Genomic DNA, 24,424 nt, shown 5'->3' with positions numbered 1-24,424 from the left:
CTAATTTCCATTGGCTGCACTTTTCATCCAACGCTGCCGTTGATTTCCTTGGAGTATTTTTGTCCGCTGCAAACTTTCCCAACGAGCAGAAAATGCATCGTTCACCGGGGGGAATTTGGGAGGTTGTTGAGTGGGTTGCTGTTCAATGGTCGTTGCGTGGGTGGTGCGTAGTGTAGCAGTGTGTGGCTGACGGAGTCGTTGGCTCGATGGGCTCCTTGTCTGTTTGTCTGTTTGTTGACAATGAATTTAGATAAACTTACGAAATTCGAAGCGCAAAGAGCATTTGCATTTGCATAAATTTCTAGCACCCCTATAGATCAACCGCCTCCCGTCCCGTACCACTCCATCAGCCATAGCCACCCACATGCCCACCCCATCCTCTGCCATAGTCCACTTCGCACTTAATGCCAAAGTAAACGCAGCGGAGGCAAAAGTTATGCAACAACTTTTACGACCAAGCCCCCAAGTAACCCACCCACCGCCTCTTCTTGCTTTTCGCTTGCCCCACACCCTTTGATGCAGTGGAAGTTTGGGGCGCAGCAAAGCGCAAAGCAAACTTTACGCTGCTTTTGTATTTCGAAAAAGCTTCAATTGAACGCTGTTGAAATTCCTTGAGGGTCTCGCAGCAAAGTCATCTTCATTTGCAGCAAACGATTTTGCTGCCACTGGGTATTCCACACAGCTCACCACACTGCCGCCTGCCTGCATGGCCTGCCTACCTGTCTCTTGCCCACTGGCTGGTGCTGGTGCTGGTGCTGGTGCTGGTGCTGGTGCTGGTGCATGGGGCAGATGCTGGATGGCGGATGGGTCCTTCCACTGGTAATTGCAAAGGTTTCGCACCAGACAAATTAAGTTCGCTGCATGGACGAAGGGCACACGGGGATGATGACAAAAGCAAGGTGACGCGCAACAACACCAGACGATAGAATACGATATAGGAGAGTGCTCCAGGGCCAGGGACACGGACACGGAAACGGATAGCGGCAGAGGGCCGGGGCAGAGAGACGGGCAGAGAGACGGGGAAGGAGCAGCTTAAAGTTGCACCTGCCTGATGGCAAGGTTTAAATGGTAATCTGCCAGCGTTAATTGCTAGCTTAACAATAAATGGAGAGATAAATAAGGGATACACCATGTGGACAATACAGATATCATGGGTGGACACATAGTGGCTACTTGATGGATAGATATGAAGATAGAAATGTTAATATATTTTAGCTCTATTTGTTTGCAAATAATACTAAACATCTACTCGATTGCAGATGTACGCAATTACTCGCCAAGCGAACCTGTTGAGCCGCCTTGGCGACCTCGAGTGTCTAATCCTGCTGGTGTCCTGCATCTGCCACGACCTCGATCATCCAGGCTACAACAACATATACCAGATCAATGCCCGCACCGAGCTGGCACTCAGGTGAGTGAATGGCAATCTGTTGCATAGGTCATGTGGGATCCTAACTAACCTTAGCCTTAACTAATGTATGCTGCCATCAATATCAATCCCATCCAGATATAACGACATCTCACCGCTGGAGAACCATCACTGTTCGATAGCATTCCGTTTGCTGGAGCATCCCGAGTGCAACATATTCAAGAACTTTGGCCGCGACACCTTCAAGTGAGTTTCCCCCGTTGATTTAAGATTTAAGCTATATATTCTCTGGATTTAGGGCTACTCATCCAAGGGGGTTGCTGTGTCCGCAGCCCGCGACAGTGTCGGACTTCGGGTGTGGATGTCGGCCGCCAGTGTCTGGTGTCCGAGTTGGGGAGCAATTAATTGCCAACTTGGCTGCGGCCACTTTATGCACGGCACGTACCAAACGGCATTGCATTAAACGCTTGCCCCATTGCCGTGGTAATTAACAGTTACCTGCACAGCTGCACTGTGCAACACCTATGCATCCCAGCGCCACGCCCCACCACCCCATGCCCCAGGCCACCCTACTTGACCCAACCACTCCCACTGTCTTTGCCACTGTCTGCAATCCATGGTAAGGCACGACTGTGAAATGTATCGATTTGGTAATTTAAAAAAAAATAAGTAGCGGATGTCCTTGTTGTGATGCTGTTGCGCTTTAGGGGGGAGGAGGTCATTCTCCTCGCTGCACGATGCAGTGTCTGCAACTGAAGATTATGTTGTAATTGGCCCGGACAGGACATAATCCGGGCGCTTAGCTTGCCTATAACTTCATTTTGGCCCTTCAATGAGGTAGAGAGGTTGGGTAGGGTGCGGGTTTGCCATTCGGCGAGGACCATTAAATGCCATCGAGCTAAGCCATCGAGAATGCAATACAGTCGAACAACAGAAAGGTAGGAATGTCTGCACGGAACGAAATCAGATGGAATTCAATGGTGGGCATTGCGATAATTCATAAAAGAGTTAAGCTGCATTAAGTCGAACACAATCGGAAACACTTATTTGGCGATGGCATCGCTATCACCAGCGATATGGCAAAAAAGGAAATTCTACTACGCATATAATGAAATTATTGCACGGATGCACGACAAAAAAAAATGCATATGGGAAAGATTTCCGGTTCATTAGTGAATGCTACAATAACAATACTAGTACAATAAATCGGCAACATTCGAATGAAATTTCTTTCTGGTGTAACCAATTTTACACGACTTCTTGTGAATGCACTCAAATAAATACATATGCTGGAAAAAATGGATGATAAATCAAAAGTAATGTAAAATCAAATGTAGCATCATTCGAGTCGGAAACCATTCAATCCCAATCGATGTTGAATTCCATAATCAAACTTGAACAAATATTTAATTGAATACAAAAAATCTACTTTAGGTAAATCACAATTTATCGATTGACCAATGAACATCCAAAATTTTCCGCGCCTAAGTCCGCCCCACCGCACTCTCATTCCTGACCTTGCGCACTATATCGTCCTTAAGCCGCATGCAAATGCGCATTATGATTTTGCACAGAAGTTTTTCATAAAGCACTAATAAATATTCTTGTTTAGCAAAATCAAAGACGAATGATCCATGGGATCAAAGTGATCAACACAGATTCATCATTTTGTTGCTGCTGCTATAAAAAGTTTTAATCCCACAGGGTATCCAATGCCTTAGGACCCGCTGTATCCTTTAGTCGCGTGGTTTTTTCCGCAGTTTTTCTCATATTTTCATTTATTTGCATTTTTTTTTTTTTTTTTTTTGCATTCATCGCATGCATTTTATATTGAAAAATATTCCACGAGCACAAAATAAGTGGATTAGTCGGGAAATGCTTTATTTTCCTACTTCTTCGTCAGCCTGCGTCGACTTTGACGGGTGAAGAGAGGTGCTATAAAGTGGGGCAAAGCGGTCGTGGCAGTGGCAGCCCGCTGCCACATCATCATCATCAGGATGAGGAGCATCATCAAGCCACAGCGCAATCAGCAAGAAAAGGATAGATGCCCTTGGAAACAGCCTTGCTCTTCTTCACACCCCTCTTTGAAAAATTCTATCCCTGCTGTACTCTCTATCTATCTACTCCTCAAAGGCCTTGGAGGCGTTTTGCTGGCAAGTTTGCGTGCATAAACTATTGCATACTTTAGGGATTTTCTGATGGCAAAACTCGTCGGAGAACACATCGTATACATACACACATACTATATAACGAATATACATAGTATGTACGAGTATATATATATAGTAAGATGGCAGATGCTGTCGCTGTTGCTTTTGTCAAACATTTTGCAGTTGTCAGTCTGTTCTCATTATTAAGCGATTATTAGGCATTAGGAGACATGAGTGTACTTTGGAGACTTCCTACCACTTGTGACCGAAATTTTTTGAATATTTTTGTCACTGTCATGGGAAGACGGGGTTGTATAGAGCACCAGCATCTGCTTTTCGCCCACTAATCACCTTGAATAGAAAAGCATTACCTGATTAGAAGTGAGAATTTGACAATTTTCGTTAGACAATCACTTCCAAAATCTATCTTGTCCTTATCTCCTGTCATTCTACACTTATTTTCTCCCCACAATTCATGGGTTCCTAAGGAGTATATTTAGAGAAAAGTGGGGAGTTCCTGAATGGATGCAGGAAAGAAAGCCTAGAAAGCCGTCAACAATTAACGTTTATAGATCCAAACCAAAGAGGGCATTGCAAAGTACAGTTACCGATGACTTTTCAATAGCCGTCGTCGCAGGAGTGTGATCATAGCCATATTATAGTGGAGGCGGTACACATTTATTGATGCACAAGATCGAGGGAATAATCGGTTGAAAAGTCACCGATGATACCCTTCGATAGCCTCACCAAATGCGACACTTATCCGAGGGACTCATCTGACTGGCGGCCTTACACTGGAAGATCTCCAGAAACTCGGGAAAGTTTCCCAGCACGTTGTTGACCCGCTCCGAATGCGCCGCATGCTGCCCGGCACCAGCATTGCTGCTGTCGCCCCCAGAGGACGGTGCATTGCCACACCAGTTCTGAGCAAAGGCCACAAAAAAGGTCTTCAGTCCCCTGGGATCGGTTACTCCTCGGTACGCGCGATGGTGGCGGTACGCCTCAAAGGCCAGGCGTAACCCCTCGGTGTCCGCAATGTTCTCGTTGATGGTGAGGGTGGCGTTGCTGTAGCGGGCACCCAGATAGCAGCCGGCACGCAGACCGAACCTTATGATGGCCCGTGGTGGCCATTGGCCGTTGGCCAGCTGTCCGGTGGCGTCGTAGTTTATTCCGTCGTAGTCGAAGGCGTGCACCATCTCGTGACCCAGGATGGAGCCCATTCCGCCGGCATGCCGGGCCTCCTGGTCAATCGTATTGGAGCAGCGCTGCAGCAGTGGGCCGGTGAGCAGTCCTAATGGCAGCTCAATCGCGTTCTGCTTCAGGCGATAGTAGGCGTTGACTGAAAGCGGGTTCAGGCCGAGGCCTTCCACGGGCGATGAGTCACCGCAGATCTGCTCCTGGCAGTCGACTACCTGCCGGAACTCGGCCATGGCCCGACTCTGGGACAACTGTAGGAGGTTCTCGTCGTAGTTGCTGCTCAGCGGCCGTGATACGGGCTTCTCCTCCGGGACTATCTGGGGCAGGACCAGCCGCATGTCCCGCAGCTTCTGTATGGCCAGTGTCTGGGTGCTCCGGTCCGCCTCGAACACGTCCGTTTCGTTCAGCTGGCGTTCGAACTGTAGCTGGAGGCGGGCGAAAAGACGCTGGACACGCAGGACCAGGGCTTCGTAGGCCACAGGGTCGTCGCCCAGCGAGAGACGGATCTGCAACTGTGACAGCTGGCGGGGCAGCAGCTGACTGAGCTGCTCCAAACAGTGACGTTGCCGCACGTTGAGCTTCTCGTCGTCGTGCAGGTGCAGCTCGAAATTCGCGGGCAGCTGAAGGAGTAGCCAGGTGGAGAGCACCAGCGGATCCACGCTGTCTGTCCGCCCCAGCAGTCTCTGTAAGCGGCTCAGGTACTCCAGGTCGGCCACCACCAGCAACTTCTCAGTGGCGCCTGACGACAGTCCCTGAAGGAGGAGATCGAAGTAACGCCGAATCTGGAGCTGGGGCAGCTGCTGGTCCAGTTGGCTGAGGGACTGGGGTTCGCGCAGCACCAGCGTTTGCTCCACATCCGCGGGCAGCAGATCCCGCAGACCCCGTTCGAACTTCACCAACCGCTCGGCCAGGGCGGACGCGCGTCGTACCCGCAGCCCCAGCTCCAGCAGGAGGTTTTTGAGGTAGCGCTGGTAGAGGAACTCACTCATGGAGTTGCCGCCGAGCAGCTCGAAGCCGGGAGGAAGCAAGTAGAAGATGCTCTGGTCCGCCGCTTGCCAATTGGGCTGCACCAGGAGGCGCCACAGGCCCTGGGCCCCGAAGCGACGCAGCCCCGCGTTGGCTGCCACCCAGTCGAAGGCGGCGTCGTTGGCAGAGGCAAAGGCCGAGGAAGTGTTGAGCAGCGGCCAGTATGCCCTCCGTTCCAAAGCCTCTGTGTAGACCCGCAGGCTCTGCAGGCCGGACATGCAGCTCCCATAGAACGTCGCCAGATGATTTGACTCCGCTTTCAGAGAAAGCCCCCCGAAGTGTTGCACCAGCCGCTGCTTATGCAGGGCCGCCCACTGGGAGCGCCGGTCGTGCGCGCCAAAACCCCGTTGCGTGCTGTTGGCGTACCAGTTGCCACACGCGTGCTGGTGAAAGTTCTCACAGGCCGCCTCTACAGTGTCCATCTCATTTACCATCAGCCGTTGGCAGTCCTGCTCCCCGTCCCAACCCGACTCCGATCCCTCGCCGAAGTGCCAGTGACCCAGCAGGAGCAACAGTCCCAGACACGACAAGGTGATCCGCGGCAGCTTCATCTTCGCTTGCGTTTACCTTCAGAGGCTTATGTGTACTGCTGCTCCCTTGCCGGGGCAAGTGCGTCGCGGACCGTCGGCGATAAGCCGCAGCTGATAACCGTGCCGTGCCCTGACATTCGCTTCTGGGCAATGCCATGACGGCCCATGACGGCGAGGGCTACCCGAGGAGTTGCAGTGGGGAGGGAAAATCTATTTTTATACCCGATACTCAAAGAGTATAGGGGTGTATTAGATTTTTGGTGAAAGTGGATGTGTGTAACACCCAATGGGAGGCGTTTCCGACCCCATAAAGTAGATATATTCTTGATCAGCATCAATAGCCGAGTCGATATAGCCATGCCTGTCTGTCCGTCTTGTTTGACGCCTAGTTCTCAGAGACTAAGTATTCGAGCTAGAGCAACCAAATTTTGTCACGCCCCCTTCCACCCCCACAACGGACGAAAATCTGTGGCATCCACAATTATAATGAAATATCACAAATATCATAATTTTAATACAAAATCTGATCTTTATTCAGTATTCTAAAAAATTATTTTTCAATATTATTTTTAATATATTTATTTATATCGATTAAGATTCATCCTTGAGACACCATTATGATCTGTGTATCCGATCAGTAACCCCTCATACCTTTTACTAAATACATATGTACATACAGACTTCAATGGGTTAAGGAATTTAGCGATGAGACCAGATACGCAGATGCTGCCCTCTCACTCTCTCGCACACGCAAATCTCAGTGCGATAAGGTTTTTAGGTGGAAAGTCAAGTTTACATTCACTTAGCTTTGGGATGAGAGAAAGACGAAAACGAGGGGGAGATGAAAACGTGGTGACAGAGTTGTTCTTTGCAAAGCAGAAATTAAAGCATTTCCCATTTCCTCATCGATATGAGAAAAAAAAAATATTTCCTTATAATGGATAGAAAAATAAGCATAATCTATCTATACCCTCAAAAATTGTTATACCGGATACTCAAAGAGTATAGAGGTATATTAGATTTTTGGTAAAAGTGGATTTGTGTAACACCCAGAAGGAAGTATATATAGTGTATATATTCCGACCCCATACAGTATATAGTATATACTATATATATATATTCTTAACCAGCATCAATAGACCAGTCGATATAGCTATATCTGTCTGTCAGTCCGTCATGTCTGACGGTTCTCAGCGACTACAAGAGCTAGAGCAACCAAATTTTGTGTGTTAACTCCTTTGATATCACACTAGATCAAGTTTTTTTTGTTTAATTTTTCCACGCGCGCCAAACAAAAATCATAGAAAATTACCGTGTCAACCAGATTGCCGATTGACTTAGATCAGATCAATAGTATAGCCAGGAGGACAATTGAGATTGCAGAGGCTACGCAACGTCTTCCACGCGCTTACTCCTTTTCTCTCTCACATGTACGCCTTCTGTCGGAAGAAAGCGAGAAAGCAAAACACACATACCGTACTCAGACTGTGCTTATGCATACCGAGCACATACCGGCTCACAACGTTCCCGCTCGTTTTTTATGGGGATTTTTTGTATACCCGATACTCAAAATGAGTATTGGGGTATATTAGATTTGTGGTAAAACTGGATGACCCCATAAAGTATATATATTCTTGATCAGCATCAATAGCCGAGTCGAATGAGCCCTGTCTGTCTGTCCGTCTGTCCGTCCGTCCGTCCGTCCGTCCGTCCGTCCGTCCGTCCGTCCCTCTGTCCGTCTGTCCGTCCCCTTCAGCGCCTAGTGCTCAAAGACTATAAGAGCTAGAGCAACGATGTTTTGGATCCAGACTTCTGTGATATGTCACTGCTACAAAAATATTTCAAAACTTCGCCCCGCCCACTTCCGCCCCCACAAAGGGCGAAAATCTGTGGCATGCACAAATTCAAAGATACGCAGAATCGTAGAGGATGACTGTATGTACTAGAGTGTAAAATCTGAGCCAGATCGCATATTTATCATAGCCACAATCAATAAAACAATTTCATTCTATCTCGCTCTGTCTCTCTCTAACACACAGGTTTCATGGTCGGTTTTCCCAATTGCAAAATATGAGTTCAAGGATCTCAGAACCTATAAGAGCCAGAGCAACCAAATTTGGTATCCACACTCCTGTGATATCGGACCTTGACCGTTTTGTGTCAAAATTTCGCCACACCCCCTTCCGCCCCCGCAAAGGACGAAAATCTGGGGCATCCACAAATCTCAGAGACTATTAAGGCTAGAGTAACCAAATTTGGTATCCGCACTTCCTTTAGATCTCACTATAAAACGTTTATCTCAGAATTTCGCCCCACCCTCTTCCGCCCCCACAAAGGACGAAAATCTGTTGCATCCACAATATTGCAGATTCGAGAAAACTAAAAACGCAGAATCATAGAGAATGACCATATCTATCCGGTTAATGAATTAGATGGATCAGATCGGATAATTAGTATAGCCAAAAGCAAGAAATCAATTTGCAGTGGCTACGCAGCGCCCGACGTCACGCTCAGACTGATTTTCTGTCTCTCTCGCACGCACTCTTTGTTGTGTCGTTTAATATTAGCGGCGTCTGCCGGAGGAGAGCCATACTGACTTAGTATCGGGTATAAATGTAGAGTTGCGGTGTCCGCAGCAACTCACAACGTTCCCCCTCGTTTTTTTTTAATTTCCCATACAAAATGTAAACACAATCAAGTATGCTTTGATCTATACGTGTGTGAGCTACGAGATTTGTGACTGTGACAGGTTTGCAAGTTGATCATTATCTGTGTGTGTTACAGTGAACAGCGCCAGTAAAACGCAACGTGGCTCATTCGAGACATCGAACAAATAAAGCTACAACCATGCGAAACAGTAGACAATAGACAAAGTTCTTAACAAGAGCGATATGCGTGCGCTATCCTTACTTATGTTACTTATCGTTGAGTACCCAATCTCGAAAGTTAAGTTCTGGTTACATGAAAACCACAACAACAAGAAAAATTCAATCAAAATTCCGCCGACAAACAGCTGCTGGGGGGTGGGGGGGGGGGGGGGGGGAGGTGAGCCATTGTGTTGTAAGCAAAGAGTAAACTTAGAACCATCTGCTATGCTCCAAACCAAGAATAAATCATCAAGGCGAGCGAATGCCAGATGCGAGAGAGTGGAGATGGGGGATACTCGTAAGTTTCGAGTTGAGCTTTGGCTGGTTCTCGACGCTCGACGCTCGACGCCCGACGCTTTTCATGCAATTATTTAGTCATAATTAGCGCATAATAGTTGCCGTTTTTTGGGCAACGCCAACTTTTGCTCATTTCTCATTTCCCCCTTCGCACAATTCATCATCAGCGTTAGGAGGAGGCAAAAGCAAAAGCAAGAGCAGGAGCAGAATACTACATACCAAAGATGCCTAATCACTGCACTAGATTCTTTAAAAATATAAAAAGACAACTAAGTAGAATCACAGCTTAAGGTACCCTTTCAGCTACAAGTTACCATAATGAGAGATTGGCACTCGCAGAAAAACACAATGGTTACAGAGACGCAAAAATCGTACAATCCATGGTAAATTTGTGGGCAACCCAAGGATGATTTTGGGTTTTTTGTTTGTCTCTACCAGATATGCTATTACCTAAATTACACCTGTACCACACCCAATAGTATGAATCTTGTAGTGTGCAAGAAATTCTTATCCTTAGAGGTGTGAGATGTATGTATGTACGGATGGAGGATGTACATACATTCTTTTTTGACGCTCCGACACCAATAGTATAGCAGGATTTTGGAACGTGCACCTCTAGCTATGCTCTAACTAGCTCGCCGGAATGTCGTGGGATCTTCCTACTCTCCTATCTGCTATACCACCACATTCGCAAAGATGTTTTAGGTACACTTGATTTAATGTTCAAAAGGAACTCTATAAAATAAATAAAAATAAATAAAAAAATGGGAATTTAAACTAACTGGGTTACCGACTAGCGACAAATAGTCAGGCTATATTCCGTCGCTCTTGGGGAACTCAGATGACTTTGACCCCTTCTCTACCCTCCCTACCTTTAGTATGCCGTTTAATCGACAGCATAACCCTAATCGAGCGTATCTCTATTTGATCATCGGACTTCCTCAGGCTCTACTCAGGACAAACACAAAAGGTTTAATGTTCCATTATTATCTGCTAATTATTATTTAATAATTCAAAATTTACGGGTTTGGACTTCATGATTTTCTGGATATGTATAAACTTAGCATAAAGTAAGTAAATAAAGAAGGAGGAAATAATAGCAATTTATATCTAGTTATATATATATATGTATATAGGACTTATGTGTAGAGAATATGGCGTAAAAGAAATTAAATTGGAAAGAATAGAAAAATATGATAATAATATAACTAGAAGGCAAACGTGAAAGGAAAATTACTAGCCGATCCGCTTTAATAATGGCACGTATGTATACGGTTGTTTAACATACCGCAATAGAAGTTTCATAAGACGTATATATATTTCGAAAATACTCGAGAATTCCGTTTAAGGAAGCTCGTAACTCACTCATACCTTATACGAATTATCCGGCGTGTCCGTTGAGCTCAAGGGGCGACGTAGGAACATACTCTGAGGAAGGGAGAAAAATTATGAATATACAGGTCTTCACTTCTAATTCGGATGAAACACCGATTTTCTCATTTCCATACCCGTACGACGACGATTTGCCACTTAACGGCTGATCTTAAAAAAATGTGGTTTTCACTTGCGCTAATTTCTAATTATGGGTAATTATATACATTATTTGTTTTTATACCCGATACTCAAAATGAGTATTGGGGTATATTAGATTTGTGGTGAAAATGGATGTGTGTAACGTCCAGAAGGAATCGTTTCCGACCCCATAAAGTATATATATTCTTGATCAGCATCAATAGCCGAGTCGATTGAGCCCTGTCTGTCTGTCCGTCTGTCCGTCCGTCCCAATCAGAGCATAGTGCTCAAAGACTATAAGAGCTAGAGCAACGACAGTTTATATCGGGACTTCTGTGATATGTCACTGTTACGAGAATGTTTCAAAACTTTGCCCCGCCTACTTCCGCCCCTACAACAGGCGAAAATCTGTAGCATCTACAAATTCAAAGATACGAGAAAACTGAAAACGCAGAATCGTAGAGGATGACTATATGTTCTAGAATGTAATCTGAACAAGATTGTATAATTATTATAGCCAGAATCAAGAGAACAATTTCATTCTTTCGCGCTCTGTCTCTCTCTAACACACAGGTCTCATGGTCGGTTTTGCCAATTGCAAAATATGAGTTCAAGGATCTCAGAACCTATAAGAGCTAGAGCAACCAAATTTGGTATCCACACTTCTGTGATATCGGACCTTGACCGTTTTGTGTCAAAATTTCGCCACACCCCCTTCCGCCCCCGCAAAGGACGAAAATCTGGGGCATCCACAAATCTCAGAGACTATAAAGGCTAGAGTAACCAAATTTGGTATCCGCACTCCTGTTAGATTTCACTATAAAACGTATATCTCAAAATTTCACCCCACCCTCTTCCGCCCCCACAAAGGACGAAAATCTGTTGCATCCACAATATTGATGATACGAGAAAACTAAAAACGCACAATCATAGAGCCTGACCATATCTATCCGGTTGCTGAATCTGGATCAGATCAGATAATTTTTATAGCCAAAAGGAACAAATCGCAACAACCGACGTCACGCTCAGACTGATTTTCTGTCTCTCTCGCACGCACTCTTTGTCGTGTCGTTTAATATTATCTTCGGACGGCTTTTGCTGGTTTATTTGGTTGTAGTTATCGTTGGTTGATGTAGTTGCTGGTTTCTGGGAAATCCGAGGTTTTTCCCAGATCTACTAAGAAATCGATGGACTTTGACGACCTCGTTATTGGAGGGGTCAATTGGATTTTCTTTCCCGGTGTCGAACGTAGTAAGATTTCCAGCCCTATGATACGAGACTGTTAAAACTGTGTCACTATTGTAAGGTCCAAATACCTTTTATTTTTCTTAATCCAAAAGGAATAATGCTGTCCACCAGAACGTCAATTTACTTGGCACGTGTTTGATTGCACGTTTTCAAATTCACTTGGATATATATATTTGTATAAAAAGACTCCTCCGAGCTCGTACAGCTTCACTATAGCAATGATCTATCCAGAAGTTCTATTACTTGCATTAGCCTTTACGATCGGAACTTTACCTTCCACAACCAACGGGGTAATCGTACGATTTTAGACAAAGCTTACACCTTGCTTCCCTAGATAACGGAGTAATCGTACGATGCTAAGCAAAGCTTACACATATCTTCCACGACTAACGGAGTAATCGTATGATTTCTAGTTGAGCTTTAAAACATAACTCCCACAGATCCGCGCTGCTTCTCTAGTTAATGTTGAACGCGAGGGCAATACTTCCCAAGCTGTTCTCTGGAGTTTTAGAGTCACAACTGGCCACTACAATCTGTGCTTCATGCATATGACTAAACCATCTCTATTCAAGTAGCTGTCATCATAATCGCTGACATGGTTGGCTACCATTGTATGCTAGTCCATATATTTGCTTTGTTATCCATTAAATCCCAAATTGAACTGCAGATACGGCGCACAAAGCGCCTAATTCCTCCCCCATTTCATCGTGGGTGCACCAGATATTAATTAATTGAATGCCTTTACTAGGCGCCACACTGCCGGTCGTGTAGTGCATGCCAGGAATATGCCAAATCCAGATGAAGATGATAATGATGGTGATGATGTCTGGCATGGTTTGGATGTGGGTGTGGGTGGATGGGATACGTGTGCAGTGAGGAAAATGGTATTGGAGAACCGAAACGCATTTATTTGCGATTCAATATTTTCTTTATATAGACATTCTTTTATATAGACATTCGGAGACTCCATATAGTACCTCTTCATTTTGTTGCAACTCCGTTAAAATTATTTCTTCTAAACAAAATTCTGCTTTTTTACATCTCTCTATAATTATTATTTTGTATTCCATGTATTCTGCTTTTCCCGACTTTCTCCTCTGTTCTTAATATCTGTTATAAATTTCCATTGTTTCCATATTTTTTAATCCTTAGATCCTCCATGAAGACCATTATTCGTTCTGCTACCACTAATTTTTTTGGTTTAACCGCATTTTCCAATCATATTTTTGCCGAGCCTCGTCAAAATATCAGACACTGTTTCGTTATTGATGGGAGCGCAATTTTCCACTACATTTTTAGCGAAATTCTATCAACAAAATGTTTAACTAAGCCGATTGATGCCCCAACCCACCATATCAAACCCCTTTCAACCCGCAGTCTCCTTCAAATCCATCATTGGCCAAAAAAGATAGAGAGGGAGAGAGGGAAAATAATAAAATAAAATAAATATTTACCGCTGTGATAGACGCTCTATTTGCACTTTAAATGCAGCAGCGCTTACCTAGAATTTGAGACGGAGATGGAGTTGAAGTTGTTCCGGAAGGAGGTGTAGAGGGTGCACAGGGTGGGGCAGAAGGGAGGGTAGCTAAAGTCTGCACCGTCAATGCAGCTTGACACGAAAAATTCAATTTTCACTTTGAAGATTGGCTTGGATCTTTGTGTACCCTGGGAAAACACATAAAAGGAGACGTATACCAACAATAAGTAGACTCGAGTACTTATAACTATTTTTGATCAGAATCAACTGTTGTTATAGAAATGGTCGATCAAAAAGACAGGTTTCTTCCAATTTATCTCTAACTCCTATATCACTTAGCATGCTATAGGAACGATGATTCAAGGGTATCTAAACCTTCCACCCCCGAATCAGGACCTTACTTGCATTGCTCTTTCCATTTGACTTTGCCTCCTGGTCCTGGTCTTGATCCTGGGCTGTGCCTCAACTTCAAATAAAACGAAATGCAATTTGATATTTTACGCGCTGCATTTGTCCGTCACCACCATCTCCACCTTACACCATCTTACCAACACTGCGCCATTTTGATTAGCCTTTTCTTTTCAAAAACACTTCATTGCCTTTTCCTCCGGTAAACACTTTTATTGGCCACACGAGAGCTATGTCAATGGAAAACTCAATCTGCACTTCAGTTGGGTTGAATGAGTAGGGGAAGAACAGGGAAGCACAAAGCACTGCAACGCAATTTGGATGTGTAACGAAAGAACGCTTGGCAGCGCAGACTTTGGTGTTTTTCTCGTTTCAAGACTTAAGGAAAATGGAATCCCAGGAAGTCTCTGCATAATGTAGGTGTCTGCCCCTAGTGCTGCAGAACGAAATGGAAGAGAAATGATTTGGAAGGTGTAAAAGGTCACAGGAAGGACAGATTAGAAAAGGAATAGAGCGCTATTTAAAAGGTGTTCTCCATAGATTATCTCTTCTTTTGAATAGGTTTCTCGCAAAAATAGTTTTTCAGTAATGTTTTCTTCTTTGGTTCCATCTCCAGCACCATACGTGAGGGCATAATTCGCTGCATCCTGGCCACCGACATGGCCCGTCACAATGAGATCCTCACACAATTCATGGAGATAACGCCCATCTTCGACTACAGCAATCGGGCCCACATCAATCTAGTAAGCATCGATATCCACTCCACTTCTCGACAGTTCTATTCGGTCTAATCCCTTCAAATCTGTCCTGAATTAGCTCTGCATGATTCTCATCAAGGTGGCGGACATTTCGAATGAGGCCCGACCAATGGACGTGGCCGAGCCGTGGCTGGATCGCCTGTTGCAGGAGTTCTTTGCCCAGAGCGCCGCCGAGAAGTCGGAAGGATTGCCGGTAACGCCATTCATGGACCCGGATAAGGTAAGCAAGCCAGGATCTCAGGTGCGCTTCATCGGTCTCGTTCTGCTGCCCCTCTTCGAAGCTCTCGGTGAGCTGGTGCCAGAGCTCACGGAGCTCATCATCATACCAGTGCGCATTGCCCTGGAGTATTACAGGTGAGGTGGCTCCGGCTCCCCCTCCGAAATGGATAATCAACTAACTCCCAAGCTGTGTTCCGATCCGTAGACGCCTAAACGATGCCCAAACCAAGACGCGGAAGTCCGTTGCCGACAGTAACACTTCGGACAGCAACAGTGGCACTATGGACTCCAACGCAGCCATGGTGAGCACACCGGGAGCGTCAGGCGACAAGATGATCATAGACAAAGGCCACGGCAGCACCCAGGGCGGAGGCGCCGGCGGTACCACTGGCAGCATCTCCCCCCAAATGCCACGCTCTGGATCCGGTATTAGTGTGAAATCGCGGCGTAGCATCCCCTCGCAGAAGTCCGCCTCACGCACCTCCGTTGATGAGCCCGGGGGCATGGCAGCCGAGCTGCACGATCTGCCCGAGGGAAGCGAAAGCGGCGATTCGGAGACGGCCACCGAGGTGGATGTAAGTCGTAAATCTCTCCCATTTAAATCTGTACTAACTTGTAGATTCCTTTACCCGATTACTATTCCCCGAATGACTCTTCGTTGCTCTTTTTATTTCTCAGGTTGCCGAGAAGACCTCCAAGTTCAAAGTAGACACGGAGGGCAGCAGCAACCGGAGCAAGTCGTCGCACTCGAACTCGCGCAAGTCGTCGCGCGAGAAGCGCCCATCGATGATCGGGGAGCTGTGCAGTAGCGGCGGGGGCCAGCGCATACGCAACTCCTACGGCAACATCCACGGCTATCACACCAATCGCTGTCACTTCGGCAACAATAGGGCCGTGAGTCTCGACCAGTACAGCAGTGGCCACAGCCGGCGTCTGTCCGACGGTCTGCCCCAGGTGATCTCCGATAGCAACGTATTCTACGGACGCCACCACCAACGCAGCGGCCCCGAGTCAGCTGGAGCTACAGCCACACAGCGTGGCCAAGAGGACACCAATGCCAACACGAGTGCCGGAGCCGGAGGAGGAGCCAGAGCTGGCAACAATATCCAGCTGAATGAACTGCTGGCCCGCACCGAAGCGGACTCAGATGCGGATGGCGAGATCAGTGCCGCAGAGATTCTGGCGTCGGCAGCAGCAGCATCGTCACCGGCAAGTGTCCCCCTGTTGGCAGATGTCGCGGCAAGCGCCTCCTCCAATGGCAACGTGTCGCCCAGTGGACAGCAGCTGGAGCAGATCGGGTTGGCCAGCAACGGCGGTAGCAGCAGTCGGGCCACGCCCAGTGCCAGCCAGGCCGGAGTCACCGCAGTGTCGAGTGTTGTCGCCATGGCCGGCGGAGCGATTGGCGGAGCCGGTGGCAGCTCCGGTGGCTCCGGCTCCGGTTCGTGGAAGTCGCGGCTGCGTCAGTTCTCAGACTACTTCAGCTTCAGCTTTGACAAGGGCAACAAGCGCTTTGGCAGCACCCGCAGCAGTCCCTGCCATGGTCGGGCCAACAACAATGGAACCGGACCCGCACTTAGTACCGGCGACAGCAGCAGCGCTTTGGATGCGGCCAGAGGAGGAGGTTCAGGACTAGAAGCTGGTTCTGGGCCTGGAATGAGTGGCGGTAAGCCGCCGTCCATATGCTGTACCATTTCGAATAGCCAGCAAGCGACCTCGGGCGGAGCTGGAGCTGTAGGTGGTGGAACGATGCACCGTCATCGGGCCTACAGCCTGGATGTGCCCTGTAGCCGCGACCCGGGAGTGACACGCCACTCGTCCAACGACAGCAGCCGCCAGTCGTCTCGCCACGACGACAGCAACAACACGCTGCACAGTGCAGGCGGTGGAGCCGGCGAGGTCCCCGGTATACGCATCGCATCCGTGGACGGGGTCGTGGTCATTCCACCCAGCCTCAGCGTTGAACTGGAGCTTGGACTGGCCAGTGCCTCCTCTTCGGAGGTAGTGCCAAAGATTTGACAACAGGGGAGCACCTACGACTCCAGCACCGAAAAGACAGCCACCAATATCTCGCTGTCCCACCCGGTGCCCATCCTGGCCCTCCTCCCGCCGGAGGACATCGATGACGATGAGGATGCGGAAGATCCGGAGCACCAGCTACAGCCGGACGCCGCCAGCAACTGCGAGGTCTCCGCCATATCCATTACGGTATGGTCAGCCATCGGGCAGCGGCTCAACGCCCTCGTGTGCCATTGCTGCGAGCGCAAGTTGCCGGAGCCCGAGAATGTCTAAATGACTTGCCCCCCAGAGGCACCCCCGCCCGTGACAGCAGCTGTTGGAAGGTTTGGCAGTCGACTGTTGTTTTAATCGATTTTTCCTCTCCTTGTTTTTTGTTTACCACTTAAGTATTTTTTTATTTATGTACACCCACACATACATACACCCACACAAATATATACTGCATATATATACCACATTCAATCGATAACTGATCCACATCAACCCTAAATATGATTGGCATCTAGAGACTTCTTCTACCTTTTGGTTACCCGAAGATCTAGTTATAGATCTACAGAAAAGTTTATTCACAAATGTCCGCTCAGACCGGCCGATAAATATAGTAATTGTAAGAAACAAAAAATACCTCTTTTTAGAGAATTTGTGAAGACGAAACTTTTTATGGATATATGTATCTCTCGATTATATGTAGGGCCAGTTCGGCGAATTCGAAACATTCAAAAACCTGAGGCAGTCCCGACTATTGATCGGCCCAAGTGCAATCAAAAAGTAATATTATTTCGAAAAAAGTGACGGAAAAGTGTGTGGCCATTTCTTAAGAGTATAGCCCCTAATCAGAAAATAGCATACCTTTGTCGACAGCTTTGAATTCGAACAGCCGATCGCAAGCAAAATCAAAAAATAAAATTAATATAATGACAAAAGGAAAACCAACTCCCAGATACCCTCAAGGCCACTTTTTTAAATTAGTTTCATCAGCCTTTTCTCGTTAAAATTTCAAAGTAATTGGATCCGAGAATTTCGCGTTACATATTGTCTTCGGCTTGTTCTTCTACTATAGTCTCTGAGCCGGCCATTTCCTGAGCATTTTACCATTTTACCAGAAGCCCGAAATAGTCTGAGCCCAGATGTTAGGCCCTGTGAAGAGTCGAACGCCATGCCCTCCAAGTGGCTACCGAGGCGCACTGATTGCCAGACATCAGCGTGGGTCCCGGACCCAGACCCAGTCCCAGTTGCAGTTCCAATCTCGTTTTCATGCGAAATTCACGAATAATTACGCAAAACAAATTTTTTGCCATTGCGAATGCAGTGGGGCTTGGCCTTTCATTCGGAGTTGCAATCTGGCCAGCCATAGTCCTTGGTACCAGGACCGACGTCTGCCTAATTCCATTTGTCAGTTGCGCGGTTCGATGTTGCTTTTTCCTCCCCTATTTCTGGTTGCTTTTTTGTTTTTGCATCCCCCCAGTCCCAGCCGAGTCCCAATCCTATTCCCACTCCTGCAGTCCCTAGAAAGTCATCAAGTTTTTGGCAGGATGGCCGCAGGAGCGACTTTCATGGTGATACAATTGGGTTTTTACAGCTGCCGAAGCTGGAGCCGATTCTCATGCTGGCTCTGATGCAGTCCGGTGTTTATGTTGTTGTTGCTGATGACAGCACTCAATTAGTGGGTGGATAGTGAATTGCAGTTACTACATAGAAGAAGCAATGTGTGATTACATTGACATTTTCACGATTTTGATTATTCACGAAATTCGGTTGCAATTTTCAGCTGCTGCTGTGGCGGGGGCTGGGGTCGGGTACTGGGTCCATGGCGAGCCCCCCCGAATATCAATTTGCGAGTTTCGAATCTCCTCGGAACGAATGAAACAAACTCTATCCACATATCCAGCGAATGGGGCATAGGAGACCAGGACCTGTCATTATTGTCTATGTAAATTTCTGTATGTAATTATGTTAAGTATAGCTCTGCACATACACACACCAGAACACACTAACTCGCATTCACAGGAGGGCTCTGTATGTGCGAACTGATGAAATGTGCTGCCTACTTTTCAGGGAAAACTTTGAGCGGCAATGCCGATACTTTGATTCAATTATAAACCAGACAGCATCGAGTTTCGAATAATCAAATTATGGAATTCTAGATGGAATACAATATATTGTACGAGTAAATGGAAGACGGAAGTTAGAAGTTAGGATTAGCCGAGCTGGCCCTTGGTACACATTTAAACCGTAAAAGATGTATGTATTTTTTTGGTCAAACTTAAGCTAATGAGCATTCAATTGGCGACGGACCTGAAGAAGGCTTAGGTCGAAGCTACAGTTTAGCTTAAGTTACAGCTAATACCAAAGTCAATGGGTGTTTACTTGATGTACATTTAAGTGTCTAGCAAATCGCAACCTTATCGAGCAGAACATATTAACTAATTGTGCATTGTAATTGCAGCCTCTGTGTAATTTTTCCCTTTACAAAAAATGTGTGTTGAATTTGATGTTAATACTGATATTGATGTTGATGTTGATGTTGACTCTGGTGTCTTAAGTGCATGTGAATATTTGTTGCAGAGCATAAGTCATTGAATAGTATACAGTACGTATGGTATAGCCGCACAGGATTGGTGGGAACAGTGGGTGGAACTCGCGAGTTCCGATCGCTATGCGGGTCTGCTATACGCGTAGTTAGACTTTTGAGGACGGCTGTCTAGTCGTTGGATTAACGAACGTATTGATGTAGGTACATACAATTATCTTTACCAAGATCAACCAAGAGAATTTCGATTCCTACATGTACTCGTGTTTTGATGTGTATGGCTGTACCTAAAGCAAATTAAAGTCTAGCGACCTACTCGTATTCCAAATTACATAGCTAACACATCAAATTGATTTGTTGCCTTATACTATTGTACTACTGATTCTACTACCACTATACGACCACTGCTGCGTTGCAGCTGTGTTGGTGAGCTTTCGAAGCCTCGGCCGTACGCACCGCCGCCGGACCTGATTGAGACGTGTGCGTTTGAGTCGTTGCTCTCCGAGTCGCAGCATTTTATACTTATATTTACTCGTATGGATGCATATTGTTTATGGCCCCAACTTCCCTACTTCCCTTGTTTTGAATGAAAAAGATAAAGACTAAAACTTGAATTTAAACGAAAATCAACAAATGCAAAACAAACAACTTTCCAAAAAAACCAAAACAAATAAAATGTAAAAAAAATATAAAAAATATATTTATCTTAAAGATACCACAACTACAAATCATACAAAAAGAAACTCTAGGTGTTTTACAAATGTATAAAAAAAAATCAAATGATAACAAACCCAAAGGAATAACCAAATGTAAGCCATTTTAAGTATAATTAAACTAGTTTATACATAACTTTTAAAGAAACAAAAACCCAAACCCAAACATATTTGCAGACCAAGCAAGATCTTGGCAAAGAACAACGCGAGAGAAGGTCCTGATTCGGCTGGCCGAACCAAAATATACCCCTGCAATGAATTATATTTCACATGAGTATTAGGGGATATTTTGTAGCCGTATGTTACTGATGGGCTTTTGGGCATATCCGTCAGATCAGATGACCACGACCACGTTTCTTTTGTGAAAGCTTCTTTCCTAATCGATCATTTCTAGAATAGCTATAGAATATTACTGGCGGAGTCCAATGAAAAGACCGCAGCAAGATCTACACAGGAATTAATGATGACACCCTTTGCAGGGGTATTTTACATCATTTTCGGTGTTCAAGAATACTCGTATATTAAGTGTACTTTCTGGCAGTCAATTAAACGCTTTCCCTCTTCCGAAAGTTGGTAGAGAGCGATGTGGCCCACAACTTATGGATCTGATCTGATCCGTGTATCCGGGCCGGTATAATAAGTTCCAAAGGCAAATGTTTGTGTGTACCTATGACATATTTGAATACTTAGACAAGGATATGAGCAATTTGGACCAACTTGACTAAACTCACCCCCTATGCCACTAAGCAAAAACAGAAAGCAGATACAGATACTCTTTACTCGTGCATATGTATGCATGCGTAGATGTAACAGACGCACACACGAACACAGACAAACGGACACACACAGACATAATCTTTGTAACAGTAGGAGTAGCACTACATATCGCCTTAACTGCAAGTGCGTAGGTCTCTACAAAAATGACCTGTCGTCAAAACGAGCAGAGAGCAACACAAACTAACTTATTAAAGAGCAGAAAACAAGAAAACCGAGAAGAGAGGTGGCATCTATAATACCAAACAGTAAAACAGAAAGACAAGAAAATAATGAAATAATGAAATAGGGAGCTATATAACAAAAAATGCAGCAATGTTCCCATTTTGACTTTCGTTTCCGTTCTGCGATCTCACATTCATATGCATTTTTTTGTTAGTGCTATTATTTTCTAACGTAAACATATCGTCTGTCAACTGAACCATACAATATATACATATATACATGTACATATACATATATGGCTCCAATTTTAACATTTGAACGAATCAAATCCGCTGAGTAAAATATATACAATTTCCGATCTAAAATTTAAGATTTTCATCTATTTCCGAATGTGCGATTTGGCGAAGCAAAATTCGGCTGATTCGGGAGAAAGTGAAAATGGGAACTTGCCTTTTGTCCATACCAGAGCTGCAGAGAGGTAGACGGGGATGATGATGGGTGCAAAGTGATTATTAGGCATTATTATGGATCTACAACGTAGAGCGTTCAAATACACATTGGATCGACCTACATAAATACATCTTACCCTTTATAATTTCCTACGTAACTTACAATGCAGCTAAAGAGCATACAAAAAACTAAAAAATTCAAGAGAAAAATTGCAAAACGGTTTCCAACAATAAAACATTCTTAAACACACACACACACACACACACTCAAATTTTCTGAGTGCGTGGCTTTATAGGAGCTTAAATTTGTCCAAATGCACCTTGGGCATCCCCATCCTCAAGCAAAGACAAACTCAAGGACACAGCCAAGTAGCTTCTCAACAAATGTGCAAAGAGAGAATTATAAAGATAGGGGAATAGAGCGACGCTTCAAAGAGCCCCCTTAAAAAAGTGCTTCTCGCAGGAGAAGAGAATTTATAGAGAATCACCTTATCCGCTGAGCTGTCCCCTGTGTCAGCGTCAACCACCGATAATGGACCACACAAATGCATGATCCACACCCGACGATACCCCCCAAATGTATCCCTGACATAGTGCTCTCCTCCAGACTCGATAAAAAATGTTTCATACGATTCCACTACTAAAACTAAAACTTTAACTTTAACTAAGTCTACTAATATGTGTAATAGTGACCCTCCTGACAAAGCCTTTACTTCAAAAAACACACAACAAAATACAAAGACTAACGTTTTAATATACAAACCCAAAAATAAAGCTAAACAAACAAAAAATAAAGTAAAACTTTAAATTAAATTTTAAGCAAGAAAAAATAAACCAAACAAAATTCAGCAACAGCACTCTTCGGCAGGCCGAAGCTTAGATGCTCTCTCAACGACCGCATATGTACAAATGTACACAAACTCACACTCACACAGCCGTAAATAGAAAGCTACATGTATTATATATATATGCCTGATCTACTTGCTCTTCAGTGTACTAGAAACGGTTTTTTCTCCTCATTCTGAAAGAGAATCCAACACAGAAAACACGAGGCCTGGGATACCCTTGCGAAATGTATGATATATGTACGGATGAAGTGATACGATATCCAAACTCGAAGGCTATTGATGATCAACGACCAATTGGCGATACAATTTCTGCTTGGGTGTCCGTTCCTTGTAATATCGTATATGGCTTTTGCAGGGGTATTACAACGCCATATACACTTTCAAGTTTTATGTCAATGAATCTGATCGATATATACATACAATATATATACTATATACATATACCGAATAGAACTATACATACATATATACAAATAGCTATAAATTTTAAGAAAACGCAAACCAATTCAGAGTGCAAGCACTCCTCCCAGACAAACCGTGCAGAATCCGTGCAAATCGAGAGGAAACTTCTTGCAACTCTGGTAATTCTGGTAACTCTCTGGTAACACATAAACAGTGGGGCATAGATCCATGGATCCCCTAACAGAATTATGAAAAAGATACTTAAACATTTTACCCGACTCTATTGTGTTGTTTAAGCTACAAAAAAAGTATATATTTAAAGGCAGAACAAAGAATAAGTGTAAATTAATTAAATATGCATGCATGCAACGGCAACCTGGCCACCCTGTAACGTGTGCACTTGGCAACACAGCAATCAGCAATGCCCCTCCACTCCCCAAAGCCCCCAAAACCCTAAGAACTATATATATATTATATTGATATTTTTCTGATCGAAAGAAAATAATTCTGAGAAGACACCAAAGAGTAAAGAAAACCAGAGTAAATTCTATGTATACAATGAAAAAATCCAAGCCTATACCTATACATATATGTACATATACATATATACATAAATACATACATGGATGTATTATAAAACTCTTGGCACACTGGAATCGCGGGGGAACGGAACCCCCCTGAAACTCAAATCAAATCACACACCCCACATCCATGCCCAAAATAAGCGATAGGGAAGCCACAGGAAAACTAAAATACATTCTATGAAACTTTTCCCAAAATGCATTTAAGTGGCACACAAATATTTAAATGAGATCAATGAAAGCAACTTGTATTTAACAATTAAGCTATGTCCAACTCAGATAATGGCGCTCACACACAGATACAGACAGAATTACAGAGAAACGGACAGCCGGTACACACTGCATACGAATACGAACGAACCTATGAGACAAACATATACATACATTAACGAGGACAGAAACACTCTCCCTCTCACACACACAAGTATTTTTGTGTAAACGTTTAGAAACAGAAAATATGAAACTAATGAATGAATATGAAATACATTGAATAAAATAATTTCCAAACTACTTATTAAAAAATAAAACAAATTTTGAAGTTTACAATATAGAATGCAAAAAGAAAAAATAGTCGGAAGGAAAGAACGGAAGCAGCTCAAAGTAAAACGAGGGGGAACGTTGTGAGTTGCTGCGGAGACCGCAACTCTACATTTATACCCGATACTAAGTCAGTATGGCTCTCCTCCGGCAGACGCCGCTAATATTGAACCACACGACAAAGAGTGCGTGCGAGAGAGACAGAAAATCAGTCTGAGCGTGACGTCACGCGCTGCGTAGCCACTGCAAATTGATTTCTTGCTTTTGGCTACAAAAATGATCCGATCTGATCCAGATTCAGCAATCTGATATATATGGTCATTATCTTTGATTCTGCGTTTTTAGTTTTCT

General features: G+C 44.8%; 2 protein-coding genes across 2 annotated transcripts in view; one reads left to right on the top strand and one right to left on the bottom strand.

Moving 5' to 3' along the window:
• LOC108152344 (high affinity cGMP-specific 3',5'-cyclic phosphodiesterase 9A) overlaps nt 1–24,051 on the top strand; it is a 158,768-nt gene extending 134,717 nt beyond the window's left edge. The window contains exons 5-10 of the mRNA XM_017281608.2: nt 1,260–1,411; nt 1,508–1,615; nt 14,698–14,824; nt 14,898–15,193; nt 15,264–15,633; nt 15,737–24,051. Coding sequence (XP_017137097.1) covers nt 1,260–1,411; nt 1,508–1,615; nt 14,698–14,824; nt 14,898–15,193; nt 15,264–15,633; nt 15,737–17,074 — 2,391 coding nt within the window. The 3' untranslated portion in view covers nt 17,075–24,051. The remainder of the gene's footprint in view (nt 1–1,259; nt 1,412–1,507; nt 1,616–14,697; nt 14,825–14,897; nt 15,194–15,263; nt 15,634–15,736) is intronic.
• Nucleotides 4,119–6,338, bottom strand: LOC108152345 (neprilysin-3). Its single transcript, XM_017281609.2, has one exon. The coding sequence runs from the start codon at nt 6,291–6,293 to the stop codon at nt 4,263–4,265; it is 2,031 nt and encodes a 676-aa protein (XP_017137098.1). The 5' UTR covers nt 6,294–6,338; the 3' UTR covers nt 4,119–4,262.
• Nucleotides 24,052–24,424: the final 373 nt, after the last annotated feature.

The sequence above is a fragment of the Drosophila miranda genome, chromosome XR, assembly GCF_003369915.1.
Source record: "Drosophila miranda strain MSH22 chromosome XR, D.miranda_PacBio2.1, whole genome shotgun sequence".
In the NCBI taxonomy this organism is placed as follows: Eukaryota; Metazoa; Arthropoda; class Insecta; order Diptera; family Drosophilidae; genus Drosophila; species Drosophila miranda.
Note: the sequence above shows the minus strand (reverse complement) of the source record. Positions and strands in the feature narration are given on the sequence as shown.